Source organism: Aythya fuligula, chromosome Z (genome assembly GCF_009819795.1).
Source record: "Aythya fuligula isolate bAytFul2 chromosome Z, bAytFul2.pri, whole genome shotgun sequence".
Lineage (NCBI taxonomy): Eukaryota > Metazoa > Chordata > Aves > Anseriformes > Anatidae > Aythya > Aythya fuligula.
In genome coordinates, this window is record NC_045593.1 from 58,356,288 (window position 1) to 58,373,753 (window position 17,466).

Consider the following 17,466-nt stretch of genomic DNA (forward strand, 5'->3'; position numbering starts at 1 on the left):
GATATTGACAGACAGATTTTGATTTCTTCATTGATAGGATAGTTAGTCATCTAAAGGGTGCATTTCTCTGATACAACTATTGATATAGCACTTAGGTATTATTAGGCTGAAATTTACAATGAGGCTATGTCGTAGTTGGAGTTCATACCATTTGGACCCTGATTTCATGACTTTCCCAAAAAAATAACAAATAAAAAAAATAAATAAAAATCAGTCACTATTTTTGCCAGACCAACAGGATAAAAAGAAACATTTTCTGATAAGACAGAGATGTATTTTCAGAATACACTAGATTTTATCCAGATATAATTTGGAAAACCAAAGCTAACCATGAAGTTTTGTCTCTTATTGCAATCATAATAGGCTGAAACACTGGAGTTTAGAAGGACCGTCATACTGATTCTATATCAGATCAGACGTGTTCAAAAAGAGATGACTTTCAATGCAAGTGTTCACACTTCAGTTAAAACTAACTGCAGCATCACACAAATCAACTTTGCAGTAGCAGTACGTTGTCTATGTAGATAAGCCATAGACAGGCTTTTGCTCTCAATTCTTTCAATTCTGTTTATTTCCTGGCAAGATATCATTCTGCCAAAAGTCTTGGTGTTTGAAAGGTTGAATTTTCTATCCATCCCTTAGCTCGATCTTGCAGCACCATGGCCAGATACTTCCTACAGACAAGAAGTTGGTACTTCCAACTGCATGATGGTGTGAAGCTTAAGAACCATGGACAGAGACTGTTCTCTGAAAGTCTGGAAGATTACAACATAGAGGTGAAAAAAAAGAAGTCTGGTTTTATTCATGGGCAGTTCAACTCTTTCAGGATTCTACCCAGACCGTTGTGGTCAACATACTAAACCGTTGTATTGTCTTCAACTAATCCAGCTCTACACCAAGGTCAAGTCAGGTTCTGTAAAAGAATTTGACTAGCATAGAAGTGCCATAGAACTTAAGGTTAAACTAACTAACAGCTTTTGTGTTTTTTAATTCTGGAGTTGTTGGTCTTAACAGCTTTGATTCCTCCAGAACAGAATTAACTCCAGCTATTTGTAGCCAATCGTCTTATACTGTATTACATAGAAGGAAGTGTCCTGATAGCTTAAGAATAAGTACATGTAAGTATCCTCTCTGAAACTCACCTAATCAGCCAGCATCCCTGAGACTGGACTGAGTACTGGAAGAAAATAAATTATTCATGCTAGATTTCAGTTATTTCAACAAAAGCAAGTGATTCATTCAACCATGTTGTCTTCAAGTCATTCTAAAGGTCAGGTTGTCTCATCTCAAACAAAACCAAACAAGTAACACAGTACATCTTGCTGGTGTGCCTTTCACACTGAATATCTTCAGGTAAGCAGCATCCTTCAGCTGTTCCAGCTATTACAAAACATGTAAAGCTGCAGCATGAGCTCTTGCTTTGACATTTGCTGGATACGACTTTGCAGAGAGCCAACAGTTAATCAGAGACAACATGAGCCTACTCTTTGTAAGTTATCTGTAGTGGATTCTGAATAACTTCTTAAAATGATGCTGCTCACAAGTTTATTGGAGTCTGCCTGTGGTTCATAACCAAAGCTGAGAAAGCCTGGTTCCAGATTATATGGGACTGGAATTCAAATGTATGGAGTTCAGGAATCGGTTGGTTACATTGAGTAATTAGGAATCTTTGGTATCTACACACATCTTTTCTGCTTTGTAAATACTGTGAGCAGTGTAAAGTTGCCAAGAAACTGACAGAAGACTTCAGCCTGCTGTTTGTGCCAAGCATATAGAGATGTTGGGCAAATACATTGTAAGCCTCGTGGATGTCTTTTGGAATTTTAGGTATAGGGATTTCATATTTATTTTGTCAAAGAAACACATTTACTTAGGCTAAAGTTCACAGTTTCAGAGCAGCTGCACTTCACACCACCTTCACTCTGTGAGTCATGCCCTTTTCCATACTTGCAGGCAGTTCTTGAATATTCATATCTATTGTGGTTACAACCCTGCTCCTTACTGAAAGCCTTTCAGGAAATTTGGAAAATACCTGGTCTACAGCCACTGATAGTGACCTGTCCAACCTTCCTTACTTAGTACACCAGTACTTGAAAAGTGCTTGAAAATACCTAACACCTCTTATGATTGGTCCTGGGAGTAAACCAAATCTGATCAACCTGTTGGAAGTTGAGTCCCTGATTAGTAGTTCCTGAGAAGTCCACAGGAATTCTCCCTGAAAGCACCTTGTTCTGACAGTTTTCCCTTGACTTTTGTTGTTTCTAAGTTAGATTCCTCTTTTCTTCTTAGTTCTCGTAATCCACTGAGTCCTATTTCACAGCATTCTTTGTAGTAATTAAAGCTAGTTTTGGACAGGTAAACTGAAACTTTTTTGTAAATTAAAGCTTTTTTCTTTTTTTTTTTTTTTTTTAAGAAAGAAAAAGCAGCAAGTGCTATAAATCTTAGAGGGTGAATTAATAGTTCTAAGTCAAACAGTACACATCAGACGTAGAATGTGGTGTCTTTGGCAAAAGCAAGGAGCTGGAAAACTTGTTTAAAATGAATGAGCATATGAATTATGAGTTAGGAAGCTGAAACCTTTATACAAACTGTCACATTTTCTCATTGTGACAAAGAATTACAAGCAAATTAATCTGTTGAATTGACTGTTGATATGCAACTAGGAAAGAGTGAACTGGTCAAAGAGCACTAAAGGTGCCTTAAAAAGGTCCGAAGTTTAAAACACCACCAGGCTTGCTTGCTGTGGGGAGACATGTCATAGTTACATTACGAACACTGCTTTTACCATTCAAACCTCACCTTTAGAAATGACTGCATATAAAAAAAGTTTTCTTATCTGCAGATCTCAATCCATGGATAAAACCAAAAACTCTTGTACTTACAAATTTTGTTTAATTTCTAAAATGGTGCAAAAAAAATAGTTAAAGACAATGAAAACTATTTTAATACCAAAAGTTGTTCCTTAAGTAAAGATTCCAAAGGTGTTCCTATATCAGCACCAATTCCTGGATGCTTTTAGTGACTATAAAACTTGATTAACAGAGTTATAAAACTTTATCAGAATATGTATGTTTTGTATCCAAAGCTTCTATTATGTCATACTTCTTGAACTAGTTCAATCAGTTGTTGAACTAGCTGAATGACGCTATGAGGGTTTTGAGGCATACTAGCTTCATAATTATATTTGAAGCAAATATTGCCTTTTTTTTTTAATATAGCTTAACATTTTTTTCTCTTACCTAATTTGCTTTGGTCATTTAATTTCATTAAAATTGGCCCTGTTACTTCAATAATTATTTTCTGACAGACATTTTCACCTGGAATATTCCATTTGCATGGGCAAGGAATAGAAGGCTACTCAAACTGTTTATAAACATGACAGACCCCCTTAAGGACATTTCCAAAAGACAACATTTCTGGGCTGCAGATCATAGTTTCTGATTCTGTGTGATTTTTTGCATGAAAATTTTATTATTTATAGTTTGCTTGTCTAAATAGTGCTTAATATATCCTGAAATCGGTATAAGATAATACAGATTTTTAATAATGAGTGATTTGTACTTAAAATGAAATAGAAGTGCACTTATTTGAATTCAATCTAAATGTGAGTTGAATGACTCATTCTACTCCAATGGTGTAACTGCAGTTTGTAATAGTTTCAGACAGCCAAGATTCTTGGTTAGTAAATTCAAACAAGTTGGGTACCTGCTTGTTAGTAGGGTTTATACTGTTAACCTGCTGGTTAGTAGGCATGTCATGAATTGAGAATGGACTTCAAAAACAGTTCAGATGACTTGTATATTTTATGAGGCAAGTTGTATTTATTGCATTTCAGGTTGTATCCTTTTAGCTGCTGTTCTGGAATTTACTGAAATGCTTATTAGTTTCTAAGAAATCTATAGTGATGACCATGTTAAGCAACTTGACAAAGTACTGTTCCCTGCATTGCCAGCTGATATCATGGCTGGTGGCTGTTACTGTTTGTGGGGAGAGGAGGGGCAGAACCCAGACCAAATTGGTGCATCAAAAATGTAGTGGACCACTCAGAGTTTCACTAGGCAGTCTTTTTTCAGCAGTATGCTGTATAAGATCTGTAAAGGTTTGTTTTCTTTCAGCCTAAGCTCCTTATTTGATGACAGATTTCAAAGGAATATAGTTTGACATGCATCTAAGTATATGATTGTCTTTATGAGTGAGTAAATTGATAAAACTGTGGAGTTTTTGCATCTCTGTTATATAAAAATAGAATAATGCAGCAGTAACCTGGCAAATCTAGATAATTGTGTCATAAATATTATTTTCTGAAATTATGCTCACCCTTTTTTTTTCTTCCTCAAGAACATCTGCACAGAGGTAATGATTTTTTGATGGCAAAATGTCAGGTAAAAGTGGACTGTTCTATGTAAATGAAGATTATAATGATTTGACATTATCTTTTTATACCACAGACTTGGCTCATTCAATTCCTAAGACACAGTTCACTCTAATGCTACGACTGACGATTGTTTGACTAGTTATGTTACATGTGCTTTGCTGAAGTTTTCTAAAACAATTTGATCTGTTATAATTGTTTTGTGTTTTTTTTTTTTTTGTTTTGTTTTGTTTTGTTTTTTTTTCCTTCCTTTCCTCTTATCTTTTCTCTTTTCTGTACAGGTGATTTCTATTCACTTCTTTCCAAGCTGCTAGGAGAAAGGGAAGATGTTGCTCGTGTGCATAAGCAAAACCCTACAGAAAAGGCAGAAACAGATCTTGTAGCTGAGATTGCTAATGTAGTCCAAAAGAAGGACCTTGCCAGAGAAATCACAAATCATGATGAGAGGGACAATGCTATTCTTGTAAGAGACAGAATTCACAAATTTCACAGATTAGAGTCTACTCTGAGGCCACCAGAAAGCAGACATTTCTCTTTACAGCATCCTAAGCATGGTGAGGGAAGCTGGGATAAAGAACATACAGGAGGTGGGTTAGGGGTTAATTTTATACAGTGAAATGCAATGTAAGAGCTGTGATCCACATTAGCAAAATCTGAAGGGAATATCAATTGATGCTTGGAAGTATTTTACATAATGGCTTTTCTAATTATGGAAATACTCTGCCTTTCTTTTATAGCTGTTTCAGTGGCTTCTTTTCTCTATGTGAAGAAGGAACGTATACCAATAGCAGAATGCCAGTACTGTTTGGAATATAGAGTATTTTTTCCACTCTCAAGACTTGCACTTAATTATTTGGTATCAATTATAAAACATATCAATTATAAAACAAGCAAAACACAAGAGAATATAAAAGTCAGGGACCATGGATTTTTTTAATACGATTAATGATTGTGGAATGATCACTGGGATAACCTATGTATTTTATGAGCTTTCTGATTTACCTTGGTTTGTCAGACACAAGATTTTATGAGGTTTATTGCTGTAATCCTATCGGCTGTTTTTCTCTCATTCAGAAGAGTCATGAAAAATTCTTCAGAAGAAAAACATGGTGCATATTCATTTCAAATTGGCTTTGGCTATCCTAATATTCTTGGGCTGGCTGTTTTATTATACTAGGATTATAATTCATTCCCTTCAGGTTTCTATGACAGCAGAAACCGTGGAAGTGTTGTGTTTGTTTTACTTGCATTTTCGTCTGTGTGATATTGATTGTGCTTAGTCTTGCTAATGTGGAAAGCCAGATAATACAGTATGTGATAAGTATCTCATAAAAAAAATACGTATGCATGCAAGTCATCTGTATGCATAAGCTGTAGCAACACATGCTTGCTTTTATGTTGCAACCAACCAGCTTGATGTTTCCAAGTACTGTTGTATACAAATACACATCATATGTCATCCATTTGATTTTTATTTCTGTTCAAAATGTGAATATGTAGTATCTCTGTTTACATGAGATTCTGTCACAGTATTCAAATTCAGTTTAATTCTGGGCTTGTATTTAACAGAAGGCCAAAAATGAGGACTTTCCAACATTGTATTGTTTTAGTTGGTTAAATGAGAACCTATCAAAGTATTGGCATAGAAGCAAAAAAACCAGCGCAATGTTATCATGTGCCTTGACAAGTGATAATCATAAAAAATTCCATAGGCAATGCTGGAATTAAATGATTGGAAGAGTAATGTGTATGTTTCTGGGAAAAAAAAAAAAAAAAAAAAAAAAGTTTGTTAACCTCAAAATAATCATATGTGATGTGTAGAGAGGAAAAAAGCTAAGAAAATTCTTTGTTTTAACTGATTCAGAAGAGGGAGTGTCAGTGAACTGAATAAATACCTAAGTTGCAACACCATATGGCATGAATTCTGACTGTAGAAATTGTTTGCTCTGCTACTTTAGTAGTTATATATTCATCTGGTGGGGGAATTTGTTGGTGGAGTGCTAATAAATGGACTTTGAAATGACTCTGAAATGAGATACAGCAAAAAGCAAAACTGAAATGATCTTAGCATTCTTTTCCAATGTTTCTGATACTAACTACAGAAATTCTGAACTTCAGAAGCTATCAGCGCCATCTTTTGGCAAAAGAACTTTTATTGCAAAAAATCTTCAAGCATACGTTTAAATTCTGTTTTGGAATTTTACATATTAGAAGAATACAAACCTGCTTCTCTAACAGATTTTCATTTAAAGGAGGAAAGAGTGGAATGTGAAGTGGTTTTATGTTGTCTTGATTTAATTTTAAAAAAAATAATTGCACCCTTCATAAAATTATTTGTTAAATTGAATTAAAAAAAAAAAAAAAGGAAGACTGGCTTGTGTTAAATTATAGTATTAACTTCATTTAACTATTTAGTAATTACCAGAATTCCAAAAGTTTAACATTTTTAGTCTTAGAAATCCTCATTTTTCTAACATGTAACAGACCTGAAATAGCAAGCAAACAATACATTAATTAAGATTGTTATAAATATTATGTGTATAACTTTATACTACTTATAACCTTCCTGTACTGCTGCTATATTACCACCCTGTGAGTGAACACTAGTCAAGCGAGTTGTTCAACATCACTGCAACTGGTACAATTACACCTTCTAATTACAGCAAGAAGTATAATTTTCCAAGTTTTAAAACTCCTTTTACAGTGCTTATTTACATTTGTCAAAATATAAATGACTACTCTGATGGCAGGGAGTAAATGAATAAAACTTGTAGATAAGAACAAAAAATAGCTGCTAGGGATTTACGGACAGTAAGTTGCAATTTTACTAATAAATAGGGGCTTTAGACTTTCACTTGTAGGGAGATTAAAATCTGACTTGCGTGTTTTAATGCTATTTAATTCTTAAGAGTTTTATTGAACCAAATGAATTACTCTAAATTACAGTATAGAAGATCTGATCTTTTAGTTTAGAAATCTCATTTACAACAAAAGCAATGATTGTGTATCTATATACTTGAAAAAGTAACTTTAATTTGTTTTAATAGGGAAATGTAATTGTGTTTGGTTTCGTATGTATAGAACTAAGGTCTATGGACTACTTAGTTCTGCAGGGAATTAACAACCAGTCTTAGATATATGAATATATGATACATACATTTAGTAAGTAAGCTTATGTAAAAAGTTAATTCCCTTCATGGAAGGACTTTCAATATGAAACCTGTACATGAACAAGAAAAAATAACAGTAAACCAGTTCTGAAAAACTGAGAAAATCCAAAGGTTGTGTAGCTTGAGTTCTTGTAATTAGACTATATTACACTGTTTGATGTTCGGACTTCATTCTGAAGGGTGTTTCCAATCTAAATGATTCTATGATTTTAATGTTTTCATCTATGAGAAATATTTTTGTCCTTTAAAAGTAACTATAAAAATTGTGTATTCTGCATGCCTTTTTGGAAACTGAATTTTACAAAGGACAAAGTACAGGCTTTCTGTATTGAGACTTTAGTTTTTCTGTGTTTTTGGGAAAAGTCTCAATGACCACGGGGCACTGAAACATTAAATGTATGTAAGTTTCATGCAGGCTAACTTTTAGCAACTGATGAAGCAGACACTGGCTTTCTGTCCTTTTATTGCTTACAAAATCCTGGTGTCCTGGTACAGGTGAACATACCTGGTATTGCACCTGCTGCTACCAACTCAACAGTACCAAAGTACTGTGGTTTTTATGAATATGTTTAATTTTATTTTTATCCTCTCTTAGTTTGGAACTTTTTTTCACCTAAAACTGCTGCATTAGGATTCTTGGTTTTGAATTTTCTGATTGCTTTTTTATATTCACTGGTGGTGACTATCTTAGATTTGTCTTAGGTTTGCTTTAGCCAACAGAATTTCTCTGTTAGCTACTCACAGCTAGGTATCTAGAACTACAAAGGTAAAATATCTCCTAGTCTGTGCTAAGTTTTCAGCACTGTTTTTCTCTTTTCCCTGTGTAGATTGTAGAAAATACTTTTCCCTCCACCACGTTTGCTTTTTCTCCTCAGACTGCATCTCTTCCAAGTAAAAAGGAAGTGGGAATTACACTTACCAGAAAGCCAGGTTGCAGAGGTTGCAATTAAGATTTTGGGGATATTGTCCCTTTTTATTTTTCCTTTCATGAGAATAACACTTCCAAGTGAAGCCTCTTGTATTCCTTGGGTAATTTGTGTTGAGAACTTGTTTCAAAACACTGATCTTTCAGCACTCTGTGAATGGAGATTGTATGTAGTATTACATGTGGCTAGGTTGTACCCCAATGATTGGTTTTGAGGATCACAGCAAAATACACAAACTTCAGGTTGAGCTAAAATTTGCAAAACTGAAAATAGCAAAAAAGATGCTAGCAGACAGTTTGAATACTACTGGAACAACTCCAGTTTCAGATAACTGCAAAAAAACTCTTTTCTATTCACCTTCAATTTGTCAGTGTGTACCTACATACAAAGCCTGTACCTTAGAAATATCTGAATTACGTTGAATAAATTCACATCCAAAAGAAAGGAGTGATGGATTTTCTAACATATAGAAAGCTTCTTAACAGATTTTGTTTTCTTTCTTGTTTTATCAGTTTTAGTAACATTTTTCTTGTGGTTGTATTTTTTATTTTGGGGAATACAGTTCAATTATCTGTCAATAATGCAAGAGCAATCCAGACCAACCTCTTTCAAATTGCATATTAAGCAGTCTATTTGTAAGAAATTAATCCTTGCAGCCAACATTCTGCTGCTTTTCCAAGTTTTGGACATCTCTGTTCACACATTTAATCATTGTAAGTCTACTTTTATATAAAGCATACTTAGCTTGAAGCAAACTTTTTTTTTAAAAGTCTGATTTCAGTCTTTTTTTAATCTTAATTTGCAGCTATATTTTTCTCCCTTCATTGAGGAGTTTTACTACTTAAGACAAAAACAGAAAGTATCCATTTTTTTTAGTAGTGGTTCCCTTGCTAAATCCTGTATTTTTGGCTTAGTGTGAAAATCACATTTGTGTTATTCAAAAACTTCTAGCATATGTTCTTAAAAAGTGCCCTAATACATAAACAGTGACAGATACCCTCCTTCATTTCTTTCATCAGGTTTAGACATCTATTTCCTATTCATGCCTGTAATCTTTGCATTAGGATACAAACACTAACTACAGCTAATTAATGCATATGTTTGTTTTAAGAAATGTCATAGGAGAAGAAACTTCACAAAAGTACTATTTTATTTGTTTCTCTTTGCTGTTTATCTTGCTGTTTATCTTGCTTCTCTGCATTGTGTTTTTTTTTTCTTTGTGTTAAAAACTTTTTTGAAAAAAGTTGTGAATCAGCCACTTCAGATTTATAGATAGACTAGTGATTCCTATTCTTCCATTATGCTTTTTAAATAAAATACTGATAGGTTATTATTTAAATTTGCTTGCTTATTTTGGATAGTATTTGTATGTTTCTGTAATCAACCAATCAACCAATATTAGAAAGGATTAACAAAGCTGTGAAGTTTCTATCGTCCTTCCAGACTACTAGCAGGATACCAATGTTTGTGCATGCTTTACTTAAAAAGCATAAAGCTATGCTTGGAATTAAATTGCAATGCATTCATGGAAATTCTGCATGCAAGAGTATGTCCATACATGCAAAATGCCAGTTAACCAGATTTATATTCTTTCTTTTGTATGTGTGTGCGTGTGTGTTTTATTAGTATAAATGTGCTACATTAATGTCTGCCTTTTTTTGTCGTTGTTCGTTTCTTTGGTCAGATTTCCACATAGAAGAGGCTGTGGAGTGGCCTGGGTTAGACCTCAAGCTGGGCCAAGTTTCTGGCTTGGCTCTGGACCTTGAAAATAACTTAGTTGTCTTCCACAGAGGTGATCATGTTTGGGATGAAAAGTAAGTAGACATTTTGCAGAATGGCTTGTTAAAAGGTCAATTTAGTGTATATATCTTGTGCATCTTCTCAAAGAAACAAAATAGATTGCAGTTCCTTTCTGTTTAAGATTCAGCTCTTTGGCTGAAAGTGCCTTCAGGAGACTCAGAATTTAAGTGTTGACTGACGTCGTCAGGGCTATAGGGTTGCTAGATCTTTAGACAGTAAGAATATGTCTCCAGAGAAAAAAAAATATTGTACATTATGTCCCAAAACTTATCCCTGCTTGTCCATGTCTTCGGCTGGAACAATAGGTTGGGGAGAATGCTGTTTTAGTAAGGTACACTACTATTAATACTTGGGTTTAAGACATGCAAAGCTAGCTTCAGTGCTGAAAAAAACAAATGGGAGGGATGGGGGGCATGTAGAGCATTCATTCAAAACAGACTTTCATCATTAAAAACTAGTGTCATCACAAAATCAGGATTTTATGTTGGCTATTTATTATTTTAAAAGCAGAACATTCCAGAGTCCTGGAATATATCTCATTATGTCTTTCAGCTTTTAAACAGTATATCTAACCATTTAGTTGCCAAAAAAAAAAACCACTTCGTGAAACTGCAACAGAACACTGGGAGTAATTAATGCTAGTTTATAACAGAATACTATATAGTACTCTTTGTAAGTGTGCTTTTTAAATCTTTCTTCTAAGTATCTGTTCTTGATACTTACAAGGCTAAACAGTATGGTGTTTTTTTTCCAACTCTTGATGAATATATTTTAAGAGAAGATATTTTCTGAAAATTAGAGGAGGCAGCTTTCTCAGTGTTATAGTAAAATGATGCTTAGAATACTCTTCTGTGGAGAAAAATCAGTTGTTTTTTGGCTAAGTAATGTAATGTAGAAGGTAAGGCAATCATTTAAGTTTCTTGTGCATGGTATCGGTGATCTCTCCAGCTCAAGAGTATGCAAGTGTAGACTGTCAAACTTGAAAGGATGATGCATGCTGCAACTTGTATTACTCAATCTTCAACTAAAAGCTGGTATTGATTTGTTTTTTCTCATCCTCCTACAGATGAATATAAATTTTCTTCTTTGCGTCATTGAAGAAAGTATTGAAAAAACATTTGAAAATAATCTGGCAGTTTTGTTCATTTCTCACTTCTGAAATGTATATTTTGGGGGATTCTGACAACTGAGGTATACCCACAGCCCAGAGCACAAAACTGGAGTTTGGGACCAAGCAGTCTTTAGGAAGTCTACAGAGGTTAAACTTAAACTTTAAATTTGGTGGAAGAGCTATTTGATGGATAAAGAATTGGCTGGATGACCTCATCCAAAGAGTTAGTCCATGGCTCAATGTCCAAATTGAAACCAGTAATCAGTGGTGTCCCTCAACGGTCCATACTGAGACCAATAGTATTTATTATCTTAATTAATGACACAGGTACCCTCAGCAAGTTTGCGGTTGACACCAAACTGAGTGGTGCAGTTAACACTTTACTGGGGAAGGGATGCCATCCAGAGGTACCTGGACAGATTTGAGAGGTAGGCCCAGGTGAACCTCATGAGGTTCAACATGGCCAAGTGCAGGATGCTGCATCTGGGTCAGGACAATCAATATAGTCTGGGTGATGAAGTGGTTGAGTGCAGCCCTGCAGAGAAGGACCTTGGAATACTGGTAGATGGAAAATTGGATGCGAGCTGGCAATGTACACTTGCAGCCCAGAAAGCCAGCTGTATCCTGATGGGCTGCATCGAAAGGATCGTGGCCAGCTCTGGGGGCCCCAGCACAAGAAGGACATGGGCCTGTTAGAGCAGGTCCATAGGAAGCCACAGGAATGTTCAGAGGGCTGAAGCACCTCTCCTGTGCACAGAGGCTTAGAGAGTTGGGGTTGTTCAGCCTGGAGAAGAGAATGCTCTGGTGAGACAATATAACCATCTTCCAGTGTATAAAAGCAGCTTATAAAAAGGAGAAAGGCTTTTAACCAGAGCCTGTAGTCACAGAGCCAGGGGAAGTAGTTTTAAGCTGAAAGAAGGTAGGTTTAGATCAGATATTAGGTAGAAATATTTCTTACTCTGAGGGCGGTGAGGCACTGGCCCAGGCTGCCCAGAGAAGCTGTGGATGCCCCATCCCTGGAGGTGCTCAAGGCCAGGCTGGATGGGGCTTTGGGCAGCCTGGTCTGGAGGGAGGTGTCCCTGCCCATGGCAGGGGGGTTGGAACTAGATGGTCTTTAAGGTCCCCTCCAAACCAATCTATGAGTCTGTGATTCTAAATAAAACAAAAACTTCTTATGGTGCGGGTGCAGAGGATCAGAGTTGTGGTCTGAAATCTAGAAATTGATGTACCCAATACCTGTGCTGGGTCACACTAAAGATTGACTTATTCCAGTCAAGTCCTGGACAACAGCAGATGCCCATATTCTGAGTATTAGAAGCTTGACTAAGGGACTTCCTAGGAGGGGAAGAAAGCAAAACAAAACAAAAAACTACTTATGTTTATAATCTCTAGGGAGTTTCCCCATCAATAAATGTGCCAGGTTATTTATGGTTTTGGAACTTGTATAAAACCTTTACACCCTTACCAGTGAGTTCTGCATTTTGACTGTTGCACTAAGTGTGAAAAAGACCTTGTCTTAAAAGTATTGCACCTGCTACCTCATCACTCATTTTATGTTCATCATTTTGCTTCTGCCAACAATACACAATCATTTCCAGTTTATCTTCTCCTGACACTCATAATTTCTTTGAGCTTCTTTAATATCCCTATCAGTTCCCTCATTTCCAGTGAGGTATTTCCATGAGAGTCCCAGTGCATTTGGTCCCCTTTATATCAAAATAATTCATCATTATTACTGTCATCTCTATATCTTCTTCTAGTTCTTACTTCCTGAAATGGGGGAAAGGAGGTATGCTTCAGGGTTATAGGTTTAAAGCACCTTCTCTCTTCCATTCTTTGTTCTTTCTGAATAATGTATAACATTGTATTCACTCGTTTGTCTGCCACTGAGTAGTCAGCCTTGAGCTAGCACCTTAGAGCTAACAGCTGACAGCTTCTTTCTGTCAATTGTTAATTAACCTGGTTATTTTATGAAATGTGCTAAATGTTTCCACGTAGTAATTGTAAAATATCACGTGTTAATCTGCACGTGAGTTTAGTGTGGAGGCTCACCTATTTGCCATCATGCACGGACTGGAGTTGGAAAAAAGTAAAACTTCCTGACTGAAGATATCTATGTGTAGAATCCTGATTCACTTAAGGATTCACTTGTTTTGTTCTCAAGTGTTGTTTTATTCTTCCTCTTGTGGAGCATAGCTGAATAGTTCATATGAAATTTATTTCTTTTCTATGAAGAAAGACTGAGAGAGCTGGGGCTGTTCAGCCCAAAGAAGAGAAGGCTCTGGAATGACCTTATGGCAACACTTCAATACTTAAAGGGGGCTTATAAAAAAGACGGAGAGTGACTTTTTGCTCAGTCAGATAATGACAGGACAAGGGGGAATGGTTTTAAACTAAAAGAGGGGAGATTTTGATTAAAAGTTAGGAAGAAATTCTTCACTCAGAGGGAAGTGAGGCACTGGCACAGGTTGTCCAGAGAAGCTGTGGATGCCCCATCCCTGGAGGTGTTCAAGCCCAACCCAGATGGGGCCCTGAACAACCCAATATTGTGGGTGGCATCCCTGCCCATGGCAGGGGGTTGGAGCTGGATGGTCTTTCAGGTTCCTTCCAACCTGAGCCATTCTGCGATTCTGTGAAGCCTAGTGCTGTTAGGAGCCCTTAAAATAGATAAACTAAAAATTCTGTGGGCCTATATTTAGAGTGATTTTAAAACAATGTATGTTGAAAACATGACTGAAGCTAAATATTTGTTCCAAATCTTGCTGCATAGGAAATATGCATACTTTTGTGTGCTCAGCCAGTGAGCCTCCCTTTCTATTTTCATTTATTTCATGCGCATATGAAATAGTTTGGGGACGGTTTCATGGGCTGTGCTGAAAAAAAAAAAAAAAAAAAAAGTAACGTATCTGTTCTTATTTTTCATTAAGAAGGAATAGAAAAAGATTATTTTGAAAGGGAATTATCATGGCTTTTATATGTAGAAGAGGGATAAGAAGTTATCAGGCTTGTAAGTTAATGTTTATCATTAGCAGCAAATACACAAGTAACAAAGTATAATATTCCTCGGCAAAACATAAACATGAGTTGAGCCTGAAAGCCCAGAATATATTTTCTCTGTTTCAGTGCTTCTGTCACAGTACAGAAACAAATTAAAAATAAAATAAAATAAAATAATCTGTGCTGTTAGGCACTGTGCAAATGTTTCCAATGCATTATTAATATATGCCATAAAAGCTGGATCCTCATTCAACTAAATATAGCTGGATGAATGGTCTGTGATCCTGTAAGGCAACTTCAGTCTGCTTTAGAGAGCAAAAACAGTTACAAAATGACAAGCTCTGTAATATAGTATCAGCTTTTCAGCGGCTCTAACATTCCTTCTGGGCATGGTTAAAAAAAAAATAATAAAAAATACTCCTTTAATGAGTCATCTTCTTTTACCACACGCTGTCCTCGGTTTTATGTCTTTCGTACCATATTCAGTGTGTGCTATTCAAAATGTAAATGTTTATATATAAATATAAACTATTATATATATATATATATGAACTATTCAACAGGCTGAGCAATGAATCAGCTGAGAATTCTTCTGGAATTTGTGATGAGAAATGATTGACCATGTGTGCAACTTATAAAAGACATAATACAGAATATATAATGCATTCTTGAACATCTGCTGCTGCATTCTTAACAAGCTAGGTAGGTTAATTTAGGCTGAGCACGATGCCACAGTGGTGATGGATTATTGATTAAGAGTAGAGCTCAGGCTTGTACTTTCAAGGTTTATGAGATCAGGTGGTCCATCTAGATTTTAATATGTAGCACACCAGAAGAAAAGCAGATGTAGCAATAAATTGTTTGCATTAGTGTGAAGTGGCCAGCTGAAGTAGAAAACATGCTATGAAATTGTATTGGAGCTTGAAATTAGAAGTTGTGACAGATGCAGCATGTTTCAGTTGTCCGTTAACATGAAACTTTAGAACCTATTAGAAAGCCATGCTGAGAGCAGAGTAATATGACATACAACAGTAAGGTTTTAATTCTTTTCTTGGTCTGCTTTTGCTTCTTTTAAGCTAGAAAGAGTCAGTGTAGTCTGGGTCCTCATTTATCAAATAAAACAAAGAAGCACAGAATAGCTTGGAAAATGTTCATAAGCCCTGGAAAGGAAAGAGTGACTCTCTAGCATACCAGTCTTACTGCTAGAAAAAGATATTTGTCAGGGAGAATACACACAAAAGATCAGTCCCATAACCTCATTTCAAAGTTCACTAAGCTTCCTTTGCTGAAAATACCATGCAATCTCATGCTTATGCTGAAAGCACTCGGTTCCCAGCAGAGCTGGGTAGTTGTTAACAGGAAATGCTTAGAAGTCTGGACAGGACCGTTACTAGGATCAGGAATAATAATAAGGAAAAACAATCAGTTTTTAAACTGTCTACCTAGTCAGTTCTGCAAAGAGGTAGAATCTTGTTTCCTTCTTGTTATTGCTGTTGCTGTTTCTGTACAATACCTACCCTCGCTAAGATTCTCATCTGTGATTAGCTGTGCTGATTAATAATAATAGTCTTCACAGAGCTTGAGCCTAAAAAGGTTGTTTTCATCCATATCCATTAACGTAAGATAAACTAAAACATTTTAGCAAAGGTAAATAGCTAGCAAGCAAGCATTCATCATGCAGCTGTGGAAAGGAGAAAAATCATCCATGTGTTGGAGTAAAATATTTGACCCTAAGCCCAGTTATTTGCATGCATACATAAAGGTATAACATAAGCCAAGCACCTCAGAAGCTTCTGTTCTGCTGCCAAACATTCGTTCAATCTGTCCAGTGTTGGTCTTACAGTTGTGGTCATCTGTACCTTAGGAGTGTTAGATTCCTGGGCCCCTGTCATTTACTGAAAAGCATTGTGGGTTGGGGCTTTTTTATTTTTAATTTTGTGGGAGCTTTTGTTACTGGATCTTTTGTTTGTTTTTGTTTTAAAAAAATAAATAAATAAAAACAACGCTTGAAAACAAAATAACTTGCCTTAGAATATAACTTTCAATAATGATAAAAACCAAAATCTACTGGGCCGTCATTAAATAAGCAAATAAATATCAGTATGGCATTGTGTATCAGTAGCACACAATGTAGTACCCTTGTTAGCTACATGCCATCAATGTGTCCGTGTCACCAAGAAAGCTAACATTGTTCCTGGCTGCACTAGGCAGAGTACTGCCTGCAGATCAACAGGGTGAGGTGGCCTTTCTCCTCTACACAGTGCTGGTGAAGCCACACCTGGTGTACAGTGCATGACAGTGACGAAGGGGCTGGAGCACCTCTCCTGTGAGGAGAGGCTGAGAGGGCTGCAACAGTTCAGCCTGGAGGAGGTTCAGCTGTTGATGTGTAGAAATATATGAAGGTATGGTGCAGAGAGGATGGAGACAGGCTCGTTTTAGTGGTGCCCTGTGCCATGACAAGAGGCAGTGGGCACAGACAGGAGCACAGGTTCCCTCTGAACACCAGGAGTGCTGCCTCGCTGTATGGGTGACACAAGCTGCCCAGAAAGCCTGGGGCAGTCTCCCTCCCTGGAGATCTTCAGAAGCCATCTGGACATGGTCCTGGTCAACCTGCTGGTCCTGTGGGAGCAGGGGTTATCACCAGATGACCTCCAGAGGTCTTTGCCAACCTCAGCCATTCTGTGTGTCTCATCGCAGCATCACGGCAGAGTGTTCAGGACAGTGCAGTAGAGAGATTTAGTAATGCCTTGTTTGTAACCAGTCACAGTGACAAGGGTATATTGATTCCTGTCAGAGGCTGAAGAAATAGGCACAGATAGTTACCATAGATAAAGATAATACCTAAACACTATTTCTAATTGTAGCCTATGGAAGAATTAGAACACATTCTGTCAGATTTTTTCTGGTTATATATGAAACCAGTATTGCCTTTCCGCATTGAAAATTCTAGACATGTAAATATTTAATGTTATGGAGAGGCTGGGCTACCAGTACTGTACCATATAAAGTTTTAATAGCTTTATTCATAGTCTGGTCTGTGACTAAAAATCGTGTTCCTGTTTACCAAGTTGCATCAGTCATAGCTGGATT

General features: G+C 36.4%; 1 protein-coding gene across 4 annotated transcripts in view; it reads left to right on the top strand.

Annotated features, from left to right (window-relative positions):
- PAM (peptidylglycine alpha-amidating monooxygenase) overlaps positions 1-17,466 on the top strand; it is a 143,617-nt gene that overhangs the window by 113,058 nt on the left and 13,093 nt on the right. For 3 of the 4 annotated variants that reach the window (XM_032205407.1, XM_032205406.1, XM_032205408.1), the window contains exons 15-16: positions 4,654-4,959; positions 10,153-10,282. In XM_032205407.1, the coding sequence (XP_032061298.1) occupies positions 4,654-4,959; positions 10,153-10,282 (436 nt within the window). The remainder of the gene's footprint in view (positions 1-4,653; positions 4,960-10,152; positions 10,283-17,466) is intronic. The other variant, XM_032205410.1, reaches the window with a different exon arrangement.